General features: G+C 42.5%; 1 protein-coding gene across 3 annotated transcripts in view; it reads left to right on the forward strand.

Annotated features, from left to right (window-relative positions):
* The first annotated feature begins 1596 nt into the window (after window positions 1-1596).
* EIF2AK3 (eukaryotic translation initiation factor 2 alpha kinase 3) overlaps window positions 1597-15396 on the forward strand; it is a 68799-nt gene continuing 54999 nt past the window's right edge. The window contains exons 1-2 of one of the 3 annotated variants that reach the window (XM_028122368.2): window positions 1597-2165; window positions 14543-14672. In XM_028122368.2, coding sequence (XP_027978169.1) covers window positions 1855-2165; window positions 14543-14672 — 441 coding nt within the window. In that variant the 5' untranslated portion in view covers window positions 1597-1854. Of the gene's footprint in view, window positions 2166-2372; window positions 2431-14542; window positions 14673-15396 lie in introns of those variants that run through there. The other 2 variants (XM_028122366.2, XM_028122369.2) reach the window with 2 other exon arrangements.

Genomic DNA, 15396 nt, shown 5'->3' on the forward strand with positions numbered 1-15396 from the left:
GGAGGAGTTTAGGAAGTGATCTGTGGGAGATGTTTCAATTTTAAAAAGGGGGTCAGGAGAGGCTTCACTGGGAAGGTAACAGAGCCTTGAAAGAAGTGAAGATATCTGGATGTTAGGGGCTGAATTGTGTACCCTCCCCCATTTCCAAATTCCTATGAAGTCCTTACCCCCTGAGTACCTCTGAATGTAACTGTATTTGGAGATAAGGCCTTTAAGGTGATTCAGTTAAAATGATGCCCAATGAGGGTTATGACCTGGCCTATGGGGCAGGAAAACCAGTGAAAAGTATTTTGGCAGGGAAGACTGAGTTACTGGGTTAAATATAGCTGATAAGATGAAGACACAATTGTCTTTTTAGCAACAGTGGCCTCAGTGAGAGCAGTTTTGGTGGAACAGTGAGCTTGAAAGCCCGACTGTAGTGTGTTTGAGAGGGAGAGAAGAGGAATTGAAGACAAGGAGTTTAGAACACTGGAGAGTTTTGCTGTACTGAAGAGCAGGAAAATGTGGTCAGCAGGTGGAGGAAGAAGTGGGGCTTTTTGTTTGTTTTGCTTTTGGAGGGAAATTAGAAAAAAATCTTCAGTTTTGATGAGGCAATAGCCTCCCAGCTAGCTTCCTCATCTCTGGTGTTATTCTTTTGAATACACTGCCGATGGACGCATTTTACCATTTCATTCATCTGCTCAAAAATTTTCAGGGTCTCTTTAACTGTTGTATGAAAAGTTCATTTAGTTGAACATTCAAATTTTCTGCAGTTTGGCCTTTTGCAGTTTTATCTTTTTTTCATCATAGCCCTATAGTGAGGTACAAAGCATGCCAGACCACGGTCGGAAGGCTTGGATAATGTCAGGGAGCCGTAAGGGCTAGGTGTGTGACTTTAGATGACTTTAGACAAGTGAGGGCAATGCACTGGGCCTGGGCTCCTTCTCCTTTATAACGAGGAAGGGGGCGTGTCAGGTAGACTGGATCCTCTGGAGGTCACCGGCATCTCTAGCGGCTGTAATTTCAGCACCAGCGTGGCCACAAGCAGGATACTCTCCTGAGCCCGCCCTGTCCCTTCCACTTCGGGGGACCACACCTCCTGTACCGTCACTTATTTTTCCTGCTTCGCTTTTGCCTTTCCAAAGACAGCAGGCTTTAGAAGAACCACAGTGGCAGCTCCTTTAAGGTCGGCCGCCTCCCCGCCACCAGGGACTCGCCTCGCACTCTTGCTTTCACTTGGGACCTTCCACTTCCACAGTCAGAATCGGCCACGTATTAAGTGCCGCTTCCAACCAATCAAGAAGAAGTTACCTCAGACCTTTGGAGGGGCATCCACTTCTACCAATGATCTTCCAACTCTTCTCTAGCGCCTCATTTTTTTTTTTGAGGGGCGAGGGCAATCGCAGCGATGGCCAATCTGCTCCGGGAAAATGTATTCCGGTACTGCGGCGCCTACCAATCAGGTGAGAGGATTGCGGGGAGAAGCGATTTTCATTGGTAACCGCGTCCGGAAGAGGGCCGGGCCTCGGGAGAGGGCACTATGATTTGATTGGCAGGCGTGATGTTGACATCCGAAAGCCCACCTTCTCCAAGAGGACCAGCCTGGGTCTCCTGAGTGACGGTGGCGCAGCCAATCAGGGGGGAGACGCGCGGAAAGTTTGTTCAATGGGCGATGACTGAGGGAGGCTGTCACTGAGGTGGCGGTGGCGGAGGCCGGGCTAAGACGTGGCCGGTGGTGCTCCGCTCGGCTGTCCAGACCGTCGGGGCGGCGGCTGGGTGCCTAGCGCGTCCTCGTCCTGGTCGGGCGCTTCCAGCAGCGGGAGAGGCAGGCGTCGGCGTCTACACCTCCATGCCCGCACGCGGGGCAGGACGCTGATGGAGCGCGCCACCCGCCCGGGGCGGCTCGCACGGGCGCTGCTGCTGCTGCTGCTGCTGCTGCTGGGACTGGCTCCGGGCACGGTGGCCGCGGGGCGCGCCCCGGACCTCCCCGCGCCGAAGGCGGAGGCGGCGTTCGGCCTGGGCGCAGCGGCCGCTCCCACTTCTGCAGCGCGGGTGCCGGCGGCAGGGGCCGTGGTTACGGCCGAAGTGACGGTGGAGGACGCCGAAGCTGTGCCGGCGGCCGCTACGGAGCAGGAGCCGCGGGACCCGGAACCCGACGACGAGGCCGAACTACGGCCGCGCGGCAGGTGAGGGGCGCAGGCTGAGCGCCGGGGCGGGCGACCCCGGAGGCCACTTGTTTACGGCACGTGTGCCGCGGACGATCGGGGGTCCGGGGTTCCCCCTCGGCTGTGGTCTCTCTCAGAGGATGGACAACTGGTGACCCGGGAGCGAGCGCGGGGCCGTGCTCCCCTCCCCCGGGCCAGCGACGGGCCTTTTCTCCGGTCCTTGCTCGCAGGCAAAAGCAGCATCTTCGAAGGTGTCGGGGGGATGCTCAGAGAATGGAGCGCAAAGGTGGGAAAGAAACGTCACTTTCCCTCTTTTTTTGTTTTCGAACTTTATTCGCGCTGCAAGGACTCCCTCCCCTTTTTCTTCCATGAGTCATCCCGTATCCCTGCTGGGTTGACAGCTGTTTGGGAAAAGAACTTTACAATGACATTTCTACATTTCCCTTTCAACACAACCCTGCAGTGGCCCCTGCACCAGAGGTGAGGTCAATATTTCTCGAACTGAGATCTGCAGAACATCTGCATCAGAATCACCTGGGGATGCTGGTTAACTGTACAGTTTTTAGGCCCTACCCCAGTTGTACTGAATCAGACTTTCTTGGGGCAAGAACCTGGAATCTGCAAGTTTAACAAGCACTCCAGGCAGGTCTTGAACACACTAAAGTTTAAGAGCTGTGGGTAGGTCTTGCATTTTGGCAGTTCTTTGATATTTAGAGGGCTTAAGATAGGTAAACATTTAAAATAGGGTTGTCTTGGTTGATTTGCTTAGCCTCCTTAAAAATGTTACTGCAAGGTACAGGTTTTTAAACACTTTTCAAAACCCGGACACAAATGTAAGGTATTTTAGTGGTAAAGTATTTTGCAGGCAGCTGATCTCAGCACAACTGGGGAGAAAGTAATGTCCTGAGCATTAGGCAAATTAAACCAGAGAGGGCTAGAATCTGGATTAGAAAGTATTGTAAGTTTATAATGTAGCAATTACTAGATCCTAACTAGTTAGATTTAATTTTCAGTTAAATATCAGAACCTTGATCTATATACTTGCAGACTACTAAAACTGGATAAGTACTAAAATTTTCTAGGCACTGTATGAATGTTTATATATAGATTTTTTTCCCTTTAGCACATGTTTGACAATATTTTCATAGATTTTGCTGATGGATTAATTTTCCTGGAAGAGTGTTTTTGCTTATCTTAAGTTTCTGAAGCACCTGCTCAAAGTGTTACTTGAAGTAAAGTGAGATGTTTCATTTTTCTTAGAGTACAGATCCACCACCGCAGGTATTTATTGGCACTTACAACCCACAGGATGCCCTGGGGTTAACAAAGGTTAGGCAGCTAGTCCCTGTCTTCCAGGAGGAGGGTGTTGCCTAGCAGTGAGGATTGAATGAAGAGACCCATAATGACATTACAGAGAAGCAGTGCACATGAAGTGCCCTGACTGTCCCAAGGTTTTTATGGTGTTCAGTGGTTGGGGGTATGGGGGTGAAGTCGGTAAAAAGATAAGAGAAGGCTGTGGCCGAATGAGTTGGTTTGTGAAATGTGAGTAGGATCATGATGAGCAGACACTGGACTGGAGAAAACAGCAAGAGGCACAGAAGCTGGAAAGTATGTTTAGGGAACATTTTTGTTTGTATACCTGTGTGTGTGTGTCTGTCTGTCTGTGTGTATGAGGGAGATGCAGACATGCACATGTGTGCTGGGCAGGGAGTTGTGGAAGATGAGGCTAGAACGATAGGTTGGGACCAGATTGTATATGTTGAGTCTAACACTAGTACCATCGTCATCATCTGGGACATGTTAGAAATCAGAATCTGGCACCACCCAGATCCACTGAAGGAGTATATGCATTTTTTTTTAAAGACTTTATTTATTTATTTGACAGAGAGCAAGAGCAGGAACACAAGCAGGGGGGAGTGTGAGAGGGAGAAGCAGGCTTCCCGTGGAGCAGGGCGCCCGATGTGGGGCTTGATCCCAGGACCCTGGGATCATGACCTGAGCCAAAGGCAGACGCTTAACGACTGAGCCACCCAGGCGCCCCAGAGTATATGCATTTTGACAGGATTACCAGATGATTCCTGTGCATGTGACAGTTTGAGAGTTATTGTTTGAGAAGTGTTGTATAGGGTATCTTGAATGCCAGGTCTGATTACAGTTTGTTGTTAAGTGGGTATAGAACAGAGGGAAGAGATTTGAGAGCTTTGAGGCAGAATCTTGGTTCCTGGCAAATGAACTGATTCCTCCTCCTCTGGTACCCCTGTCCACAGATTGAGATGGGATGGTCAGAAGATGGAAACACACATGGGAAAGTGGGGAAATTGAGGAGAGCAGGGAAGAAAAGGTAAAGGGCTTGTTGTTGGACATGGTGACTTGGAGGTGCAGCCAGGCCATCCAGAGGGAGAGATTTCGGAGGCAGGTAGAAATGATTGTAGTTGGAGTGAGTTCAGGATAAAGAGGTGAAGGTGTGAGAAAGAGGAGGCTCAGAAGAAGACCTCAACAAATGCCTTATATTTTAGAGAAGATGAGCCAGCATAGGAGACAGAAATCCAGCTGTCTGGGATGGAGGTGTAGGGTGAGGGCTGAGAACAATGAGGAGGGATTTGTTGGTGAGCACACGTAAAGAATTTAAGTCAAGCAGCAGAGAGTGCTCAGATTGCAAGATGGTAAGGATTCATCCTTTTAAAGCCCCACTCCCTCCTTCCGGCACTGTTTGGCCTGACTGACACCTGACAGCAGGCAAGTTTATACATTCAGAGGAAGGAGCCTGTATAAACAGGTTGAAAAATAAAGGAATAGAGGAGGGAGTGGAGGTAGTTGGAGAGGATCTCCTTGGCAAACAGAAGGACCACTTCCTTCTCAGAAACAAGGAGAGTGAAAATAGAAGAGTTGGGCCTGGCAGAGAGTAAGTGATCTTTGGCTAACAGAATTCTCTAGGAAGAGATAGACCCGTGTTTAGGGGTGTGCCTGGTAGCTTGAGATAGTGTGGAAAGTTTGAGAAGCCTTGGATAAGTAAATTGATTGAGTCAACAGAAGATCAATATGCAAAGTTTATAAAACTTCTTCCTAAGTGCTCTTTAAAAAAGTGAAAAACCAGAGAATATCAGTGTTCCATAATAACAGACCAATATCCTGTTTGTTTAAAGGAGATTAGGGGAACAGATTTGAATTAACCAAGCGTTTATCACAAACAGCTATGAAGAGCTATGGTACTTGCACAACTGTGTTAAAAAAGAGGGAGATGGGAAATTAAGGTCGCTATTTTTGCATGTTGTCTTTTGATGCCCAGGAAGCAATATGAGACTCTGGTTCATTTTTCTTCCCTTGATGGAGTTTTCATTGGTTTTATCCTAACTGCTTACTCTACATCTCAAAAACACGTGAATGAGTGAATAAACGTTTTTTCTTTAAAAAGTAGCTGAAATAAACTTGTTTTTCTGATAGCAGCCTTGTTAGTGCTTCTGTTAAACATTACATTTAGTTGAAATTTAAATGGGATGCTCGCTAAGGAAAGCTGGGAAGAGAGTTGCAATCTCGCCTCACTGCTAGATTTTGTGCACATTGGCATAGTTATGAGTTTCCAGTTTCCTGACTCCCAACGCAAACGGGCAAATTGCTAAGTGTTACTTGGGATTTTGGGGATGGGATGGGCATCTTCATAGTGACAGCCTCTAATGACCTCAAGAGTTGTAAAGAACTAATTTTATCTTAACTGTCACACTAATTTGTAGCATATTTCTGCCTTCCTCCCCTGCCTCTGATTCCCCGCTAACAACAGTATTACTAAATTTGATGTTAATCTGTGGTGCTTCTTTAATTTGTCATCTGTAAACTGAATTCTTTGTATTTAATGAGATAACATGAAAATATTTTGGAAATGTGAGATGATTTCATTTTTTATTTCTCTCTCCTGTCTATCCTTTCACAGACTGATTGGATGTGGATCGTGGTACAGAATCTGGTCATCCTCAGATTTTCAGATTCATAATTAAGCTTTTTTTTTCCCGTTAATATACCTATTGAATAATAGAATCTCCACATACAGTGTTGAAAGGGAACTCAGTCATCTGGTCCCAACACTGCTCACTTTTCTGACACCAGACTTTTAAAGTTAACTAGAAATCATATTTAAAGAAGAATTTATGCATAACTTTCAAGGCAAGTTGTAAGCCAAAATAAACATACTTTAAGCAAGTAATGAATTATCCTTCCTGTCTACGATTGTCTTTTTTAGTTTAATTGACACCTGGGCTCTAGATATGATATGTGAGAGAATTGAGGAAACTGTTCTTTATTTGAACTCCGAAGCCTTTACACACCTAGGCATTTTGCAGAAAGGGACTGGGTCTTCATCAGCTGCTGTGAGCTGTAGCTCCAACATGCCTCCTCATTTCCTAAATACTGCCTGAGAACTCCATCTGATTTTTTCCTCTGTTTGTAAGAGAAGTTCCTGAACATTTTTACTACAAAATATTTTAAAATACAAAGAGGAGAATTTGTAAGTTACAGAACTAAATGTGAGGGGGGAAATTAATTTTATTTTTTATTTTTTCACCCTGTTCTGTTTGTAAATGACCATTTTGATTAAAAATGTTTCCTAGAACAAAGTAGAAAAAGTGTGTCCAAAAATGTTTTAATCTGATAAAGGATATATGTCACTTATGTCTATAACATTGAAAACGTAAATGGTATTTCTTTAAGGTGTAGCTGATATGTCAAAGTTATAAAATATAATTGGTAATTTTTGACATGTTTGTTTTGATTTGGGGCAGGGCTAGTCTTGTGATGTGTTTAAATAAAGGAAGTTTGATTTGAAGATTTACTTAGTAGGTGAGGACTAAGAAGTATAGTCCAATTAGTACTAGTTTGTTTTTTAACAAGAACATATGCTTTCTTGAATAAGAGCATGTGTTTGAGGATTCTTGGCTACATCAAAAAGCAGATTTAAGGGGCGCCTGGGTGGCTCAGTCATTAGGCGTCTGCCTTCAGCTCAGGTCATGATCCCAGGGTTCTGGGATCGAGCCCCGCATCCGGGCTCCCTGCTCGGCAGGAAGCCTGCTTCTCCCTCTCCCACTCCCCCCTGCTTGTGTTCCCTCTCTCGCTGTGTCTCTCTCTGTCAAATAAATAAATAAATAATCTTAAAAAAAAAAAAAGGCGGATTTAACCAAATCACATTTTTAATTTTGTAGTTTTTTCCTCTCCCCCCTTCCCCCAAAGAAAGAAAATGTGCAATTTAAAAATAAGCAGTTGTTAATGTAGAAACTATTTACTCAATACAGTGTTCCCTGTCACCTGCTTCTCTTTCACATCGGAAATTTCTACAAGTAGTAAGCCTCCTTTAGAATTATTGTATGAAAAAAGACTACATACTGCATTACTCCATTCATATAAAGGTCTAGAAAGTGAAAGCTAATCAAGCCACAGAAGGTCATGGAGTAACTTAAATTCACACTGCCAAGTAAAAAAAGCCAGTCTACAGAATGTATGATGCCAACTCTATGACAAACACAAAAAAGGCAAAACTGTAGAGAGAACAGTAAAAAGATCAGTAGTTGCCAAACACTGGGGAGAGGAAGGGAGGGATGAATAGGTAGAGAACAGAGGATTCTTAGGGCAGTGAAACCATTCTGTATGATACTGTAATGGTAGATGACGTTACACATTTGTCAAAACCAAGAGAACTACACAACACAAAGAATGAACCCTAATGTAAACTAGGGTTTTAGTTAATAATAATGTTATCAATATCAGTTCATCAGTTGTAACAAATGTGCTACACTAATGTAAAATGTTAATAATAGGGGAGAATGGGGGTGTGGAGTAGAAGAGGTAGATGGAAACTGAATTTTCTGCACAATTTTTGTGTATAAAACTGCTCTAAAAATAAAGTTTATTAATTTACTTAAAAAGAGAAAAAGTTCAAGCGAATCTATAGTGACAGAAAGCATAGCAGTGGTTGCTAGGGGCAGGAGGGCCAGGGTAGGTAGGAGTGATTACAAAGGGGTATAGGGAAATTTTTGTGGTGATGGGTATACTGATTGTGGTGATGGTTTCATTGGCATACATATATATGTCAAAACGTATCAAATTGTGCACTCTAAATATGTGCAGTTTATTAAATATCAATTAGATATCAATAAAACTCTTGTAAAATAAAAAAAAGAATTATTGTATGAAAGAATTCAGCATCTACTTCTCAGACTCTGATAAACTTAATTGTAAATAGGCAGGTATTCTGGGTGACTTAAGTGAGAGCAAACAGTTTTTTAAAATAGGATCTTCATTGGCATAAGGTTATTTCTGCTCAGTTGAGGGCAAATCAGAGCAGTAACAGGATAAATGGCATCTTGATGAGATTTCTGGAATGAATAAAAGCTGCATATTGTAGTAATATAGTAGTTGCTACTTAATGAAAACGTACCGTTAACAGAATGATTGAGTTTAAAAACCTAAATTCATGCTTCTGTCCAAAACCTCTTACTTAGTGCATGACTGAGGCAAGTCACATATTTTCACATCTTTCTCAGCTTCTGTCTTGTTTTTGTTTTATATGTACCATAGTGTCTGCCCTACTAAGGTGTTTCATTCAACAAACATTTATTGCATTTCACGAGTAGATAAATGGGCAGCTGAGCTAGCCCTTGAGCCCCAAGTCTGACAGGGAGATCATTGTGTTAAAGAATTAACTACACTAGAATGGATAGTGAGTGACATAGGAGTAGTTTGAGAGTAAAGACAATGGAAGTATCAAGTGAGTGAGTCCTTGAATGTCAAGTGTCAAGGCGGGTCTAGGCTGCAGAGCCCAGAGCAGTGATTCCCAAGCCAGGGCTCCTGGACATCTATGGATCTGCAAAGGTAAAAATGGGGATCCATGAGATTGTCAGTATTTTTAAAGAACTGAATGGAATTGGATATCCAGTGAGGAGAAGGCTAATTAAACAGTCAAGTTTCCTGACTTTGAACTAGAATTGTATCAAACTTAATATAGTAATCTTAGCTATGTCTTTTCAGAAATCTTCAGTATTTTGATTGGTATGAAATATTTCCTCTAAAAATGGGGGAGTTCATTAGAAATAATGTTTATGGGGCAAATGAAATAATTTAAGATGTGAGATAAAGAATAAATTAAATGGAACTTTGTTGAAAAGTTAAGAAACGTGTGTGTGTGTATGTGTGTTTGTGTGGCAGTGGGGTGGGGGATTATGCCTGATTATGAAAGGCTCTGTGTGCTATACGAAGCAGTGTAGCCTTTATTCTGTGAGCACAGGAAGCTTCAGAAGTTTATCACATCTCTATTATAGAAACAAAACTGTTGGAACTGCAGAGGGGACAGAGACCTGAGGCAGGAAAATATGTCAGAAAGGCTTTTGAAGGTGTTCTGATGAGAAGTGAGAATTGGTTCTAGGACAAGGGCAGTGGTAATGAAGAAGAAGGAAAAGATTCAAATCTTCGGAAATAGAATCAGTAGTAGCTGACTGTTGTCTAAATGTAGAGCGTGAAGGAGAAGATAGACTTGTCTGATGCAAATGTTAAGTGACAGGGTAGATGGAAAAGGATGTGGGAGAGGAGATTTATCTTAACACACTGTGGGGGTAACAAGTGTGCCCTGCTGAAAATGTAGAACTAGAGCGAGACGAGAGACAGTGGACTGTAAACACCGATTAGGTTTGGGAGCTGTCATGTTACAGGTAAAGTCAAAGCTGTGGGCATTGGCTGAAGCCAGAACTCCATGGCCTGCTTCCTGGAGATTGAGAGCACGAGGAATTATGGGGTGAAGGGAAATGGCCCTGTAGAGGCTGGGGAAAGGAGAAGGTCCAGAATAAGGAGCCGGCCACTTTTTCAGCGCTGCTGCAGGACAGACTTGATGACAATAGATCTGGCAGGAGGAGATTGTTGAAAACCTTCTTGAGAATAGCTTCGAAGAATTGGGTCATGGGTAAGAGAACAGCGCTTGCTGTTGAATCATCCAAACAAATGCCTTTGTAAACTAGAGCAAGGTGTAAGTGAGAGATAGAAGTTTCCAAAGAATTTATTGGCCGAGTTGGCCAATAGGCCTTCTTCGTCCAGGTAATGGATTATTTTTTTACTCTAAGGAAACAGCCCTTTGAACTAAGTCAGTATTTCCCAAGCTGGTCTTATTGCAAGACTCAACTGGGGTATTGTCAAGCTCTAGCTCCCAAGCCCCGTCTGGGGATGGGACCCATGAATGTTTACTGGCTTTTAACAAGCACCCCAGATCATTTTTATGATCAGACAAGTTTGAGTTATGCTGACCCAGGGAAGTAGTCATGTCTTACCTGTGAGAAAGCAAGTGGAATGAAGCTGTGAGCAGAACAAGTGCAGAGTCATGGGGATGTGAACATAGATCTGACTTCAGAGCTCCAGTTCTTAAAAAGAAAAAAAAAATGCTCCAGTTCTTTCCACTGGAAATGCTGCCTCTGCAGTCCCTTCAATTCTTGAATAAGTAAAGGGCTTTTCATCTTGTTCATAGAAACCTGAAAATAGAGCGAATGGATTGTGGGGAGATAAAATGGCCTTATATTCTCCCTATTTGGGGAGGGGGGATTCATTTTTCATCTCTGATTGGTGTTTGTTCTAAACACTTATTGCTGTCCTCTGTTTATCCCTGCATTTAGCATTATCTATCTGCTTGATGCTTTTCTCAATCAATAGTATGTCCATGAGCATCTCTCTCTTAGAATGTGATTAGACATAATAGTCTAAATTGTAGCATCTCTTTTATGCCCTGTAGTGCTGCTCAATTTCAGCCACAGCAGAAGGGGTACTTCCTTTCAGAAACATGCTTGGGAAGGAGCCCACAGTGAATATTATGGCTAGCTTGTAGCAGATGAGAAAGTGAAGGGTTGTTTTGTTTTGTTTTGTTTTGTTTTTTTAAATGCCTGACAGAGTTGTAGGGGATTTACTGTTATTCCCATTAAGAGGGTTAAAATAATTAAGGGTACCCCATTCAAATCTAAGAACCAGATTACATTAAGTATCAAAAGCAGTTAAGAGAATAATATACTTAATTGTCCCTGCCCACATCTTTGTATTTCTTTTAATTATTACTCAAATTTACACTTACTCGCTAGATATCGTACAAAATCTGAAACTATCGTGTTTAAAAAAATGGAATCCTTGACTCAGTTAAATGCACCCTATATGATAAATTGTCAGTGAAAGAATAGTTAAACATTAAACTCCAAGTGACTTATTAAAATGTGTTTTTATATACACATAAGACACATATGCATGTTTTATTGTTGGGTTTTTCTTTGTTTTGAAGATGAGACCTAGAGTTTTACCATTCTCTGCATACCTCTAGCCCAAATACCTACATACTCAAAAAATTACAGGTTGTTTTTTTTTATAAGTGGAACATCTAGGGTGAAAAACAACGTTCATTCTGAATTAAAAACAGAAAATAGTATCTCAAGTGTTGCAGGGGTCTACTTGATTTTTCATGGGTTAACACTGCTTGCTTATACTAAGTTTTGTTCCAATTAGAGTAATTTTCATTTAGCCATTTATTTGTGGTTAATGATTACCGAACAGAATAATTAGACATTTCTATAATGGTACTAGGAAAGAGTTAACTTGGCTCTGAACCTTCAATCATTAACTTAATTAGATTCTGTTGCTTTTATTTGTAAATTGGCACATTTAAGGTATGAATTTTTTATACCTTCATTATAAAATAACTTTCTTCCTCACAGTATCTGTCTTCTCCCCTAATTCCTGATACATCTCTTTAGAAAGCAGGGTAATGTGTGGGGAGGGGAATTGAGTTGTGCCTTTCCTTTTGGTTAGTTATCTAAAATTACTAGAGTTTGTTATGTGTCAAAAATCTTTATTTTCACAAATTAGACTAAGAGTTACCATTTGAAAAATTCAAAATCAGAATTAGTGTATAGTTCGGGAACTAAATTAACAATTGTATTTATTCACTTGATAAATTTATTCATTTGATAAACAATTAAGTTCTTTGAAAGGTTTCAAATGAATTTATTGAACTGCTTTGTCTTGGTCAACTTACAGCTTCACTTTGAAGTGTACTTCAAAGTGAAATTGCCTTGTACTTCAAATGAAATTGAAAGATAAAAGTTGTATTTTATAATCTCAAAGTGGAACATAAATATGTGTACTTGGAATTTGCATGGTCTTTGAAGCAGACAAATATACCTAACAAATTCACAGAACAACTGTATAACACATTCTTTCATTTAAGAAATATTTATTGAGGGCCTGTTACATATTTGGGAGGATATGTTCCAGGCAGAAGGAACAGTAGTTGCAAAAGCCCTGAGGGAAAATCATGATGTGTTTGAGGAATTGGAGAAATCATTCTACCATATAAGTCTAGTAGGCAGTTAGGTATATAAGTCCAGGGTTCAGGGAGAGATACAAATTTGAGAGTTGCCAGCATATAGATGGTATTTTAAGCTATGAGACTGGATGAGACCATCAAAAAAAAGTATATGTAGATAGAGAACACTTTGAGAGATAGAAGAGATGAGGAAGAACCAGAAAATGAAACTGAGAAACAGTAGCCTACAACTAAGGAAAAAAAAAATCAGGATAGTACAGTGTCCTGGAAGCCACATGAAGAGTGTGTCTCATGAAGGGCAGGAGATGTCACTGGTCAGGTGCTGCTAGAAGATCAAGTGAACTGGGACCTGACCATAGGATATTTCAATATGAAGGTCATCGATGACCCCAACAAGAACCTTTCAAGTGAAGTGGCAGAGGCAACATCTTGATTAGAAATAGTTCAAGACAGAAGAAGGGGAAAGGATTTGGAGACAGAATGTATAAGAACTCTTTCAAGGAGTTTTGTTCCAGAGGCAGGCACAGAGTGGATTGGAAGCTTAGAGAGGGGAGAATGGCTCATTTTGTGTCACTGGTTTGGTTTTTAGGTTGGGGGAAATAATAGGTGTGAACGGTGAGAGGAATGCTCTGGTAGAGGGGGAATAATTGATGTGAGAGCAAGAGGAGAAATGTGAGGACTGGCAGAGAGGGATCTGTTGTCTAAGCAGAAGTGTTGGTAGTGCATGGGACCATGAACAATTCACCTGCAGTAATAGGAAGGAAGGTAGAATTCACAGGTCCAGGTGGTGATAAAGAGAGACGTGGTGGTGGGATTTCTTTTGATTATCCCCAAGATGAATGAGCTTGGAGGAGCTTGTGCTGGAAGTTGAGGAGAAAGAAGAAATAACATAGTTTAACCTAGACCAGTGAGTGAGTAGATAGACCAGGGAAGTATGCCGTGATGGTGGAGCATCATTAATAGCCCTTTTCACATTGGTGGTCATGATTAAAGTGAGTCCAGTCAGCATGATTATGTTTTTCTTTGGCCACATTCAACGGCACAGAAGTGAGAGTGAGAAAATGCAGAGCATTGGATTTAACCAGGGTTGGAGTTCTGCTAGGCACGTGTGATGTGTGAGGGGCCAGGAAGTACTCCAAATGAAGGATTATGGGATTTAAACTCAGTAAGAAAAAAGTGAGGGCCTAATGTTGGTGAAGCTTAGGGTAAAAGTGACAGGACCAATGGCTTGTATGCGCAGGTGGGGTCATAGATTAGTGGGAGTGAGGGAAGGAGAGGAAATGAGCCGGAAAGGGGTTGGTGGCAGGGGCTCGAATGCTTGAAATTTCAGTGGGGCGGGGGAGTTGTGGTGATTGGTAATGCCAAGGGCTAGGATCTCACCATGGCAGTGGATGAGGCAGGGTAAACAGATAATGAACACCCAGAGAATGTGTTAATAGTGACAGTTAAACCAGGAGCTGAAATCCTCAAGCAGTGAGGCTAGTGACCCCAGGGTCAGTAGACAATTACTAGGAGGGGTAGTGGGCGGAGCAATCTGATCCTGAGGATTTTTAAAGAGGAGAGAAAGAAAGTAGTCGGGAAACGGCAATGAGGTGCAAGGAGCACCCCCACCCTGTTACGGGGCCCAGTGGTTAAGGGTTTTGGAGCAAAGAATTCTCTTTGCTTCAGAAGAGATGGTCTCAGGAAGAGCCAGGCTTCTACTCAAGCAAGAAGGCAAGTAGACATTCAGGGAAAACTGTTCCAGGGTTAGGGCTTTCAGGGATTTGGGAAGGGAAGAAGGGGACAGCACTGGGAATGTTGAATTCCACGTGGGGATTACAGTGTGAGAATGGGGGGTGACCTAGGAGTCTGGGCCTTTTCGTAAGTGATGTAAACAGATAAAAGGCAAATTGCAATGGTCTTGGTGGGCTTTAGACAGAGATAGCAAGACTGCAAGTCTTGTGAGGAGGTTGGCCCCCCTCCCCCAGCAGACAGAGGTCTGGGGATGGCCTGATTTTCCTTCCATTGTATGCAGTAAGTGCCCGATATCGTAAATACTTCTTTAACTTTGTCTTATTAATTTTTAAATTTATAGATCATTAGTGATTATCAGCACTTTAGATGGGCGAATTGCTGCCTTGGATCCTGAGAATCATGGTAAAAAACAGTGGGATTTGGACGTGGGATCCGGTTCCTTGGTTTCATCCAGCCTCAGCAAACCAGAGGTAAGAATTTTCTATTAAATGTTGATTAGAAACAGCTATAATGAGCAATTGCTGATACTAGTAGTATGTGTTTGCTTATAGTGCTGGGGCTCAGGGCCCAATGGCCTGGGTGTGAGGCCTGTCTGCCTTTTTTTTTTTAATGTTTTATTTATTTATTCATGAGAGTCAGAGAGAGAGAGGCAGAGGCAGAGGGAGAAGCAGGCTCCCCACCTAGCAGGGAGCCCGATGCGGGACTCGATCCCAGAACCCTGGGATCATGACCTGAGCCGAAGGCAGATGCTTCACCATCTGAGCCACCCAGGCGCCCGGCCTGTCTGCCTTTTACGAACTATGTCCCCTTCCAGCAACTGCTTAACTTTTCTGTTCCTCAGTTCCCCTCCTTTAAAACAAGTGGCTAATGACACCTACTTCTTAGGATTGTTTTGAACATTAAATGAGTTCATCATATACATGAGTAACTGAGAATACTATCTGCTGTATCAATGCAATATAGCTCATTATCTGAGCTATAATATGATCATCATTTCTTCTCCCTTATTATTATCACAAGGTGCCTAGGAATAAAAAAACAAACATAAGTAACTTAATAGTTTGAAATATATACTGCAAAATCCCATAAATTATTCCCTGCATTTTCCCTCAAGCATACATCCTAATTGTAAGCATGAAATTTTCTTAGAGTGTAATTTTAGACAAATTTGATAATTTGCAAAAACAAAAAGAG

Source organism: Eumetopias jubatus, unplaced genomic scaffold (assembly GCF_037043125.1).
Source record: "Eumetopias jubatus isolate StellerSeaLion01/CBP00866 unplaced genomic scaffold, mEumJub1_p1.0 scaffold_9, whole genome shotgun sequence".
Lineage (NCBI taxonomy): Eukaryota > Metazoa > Chordata > Mammalia > Carnivora > Otariidae > Eumetopias > Eumetopias jubatus.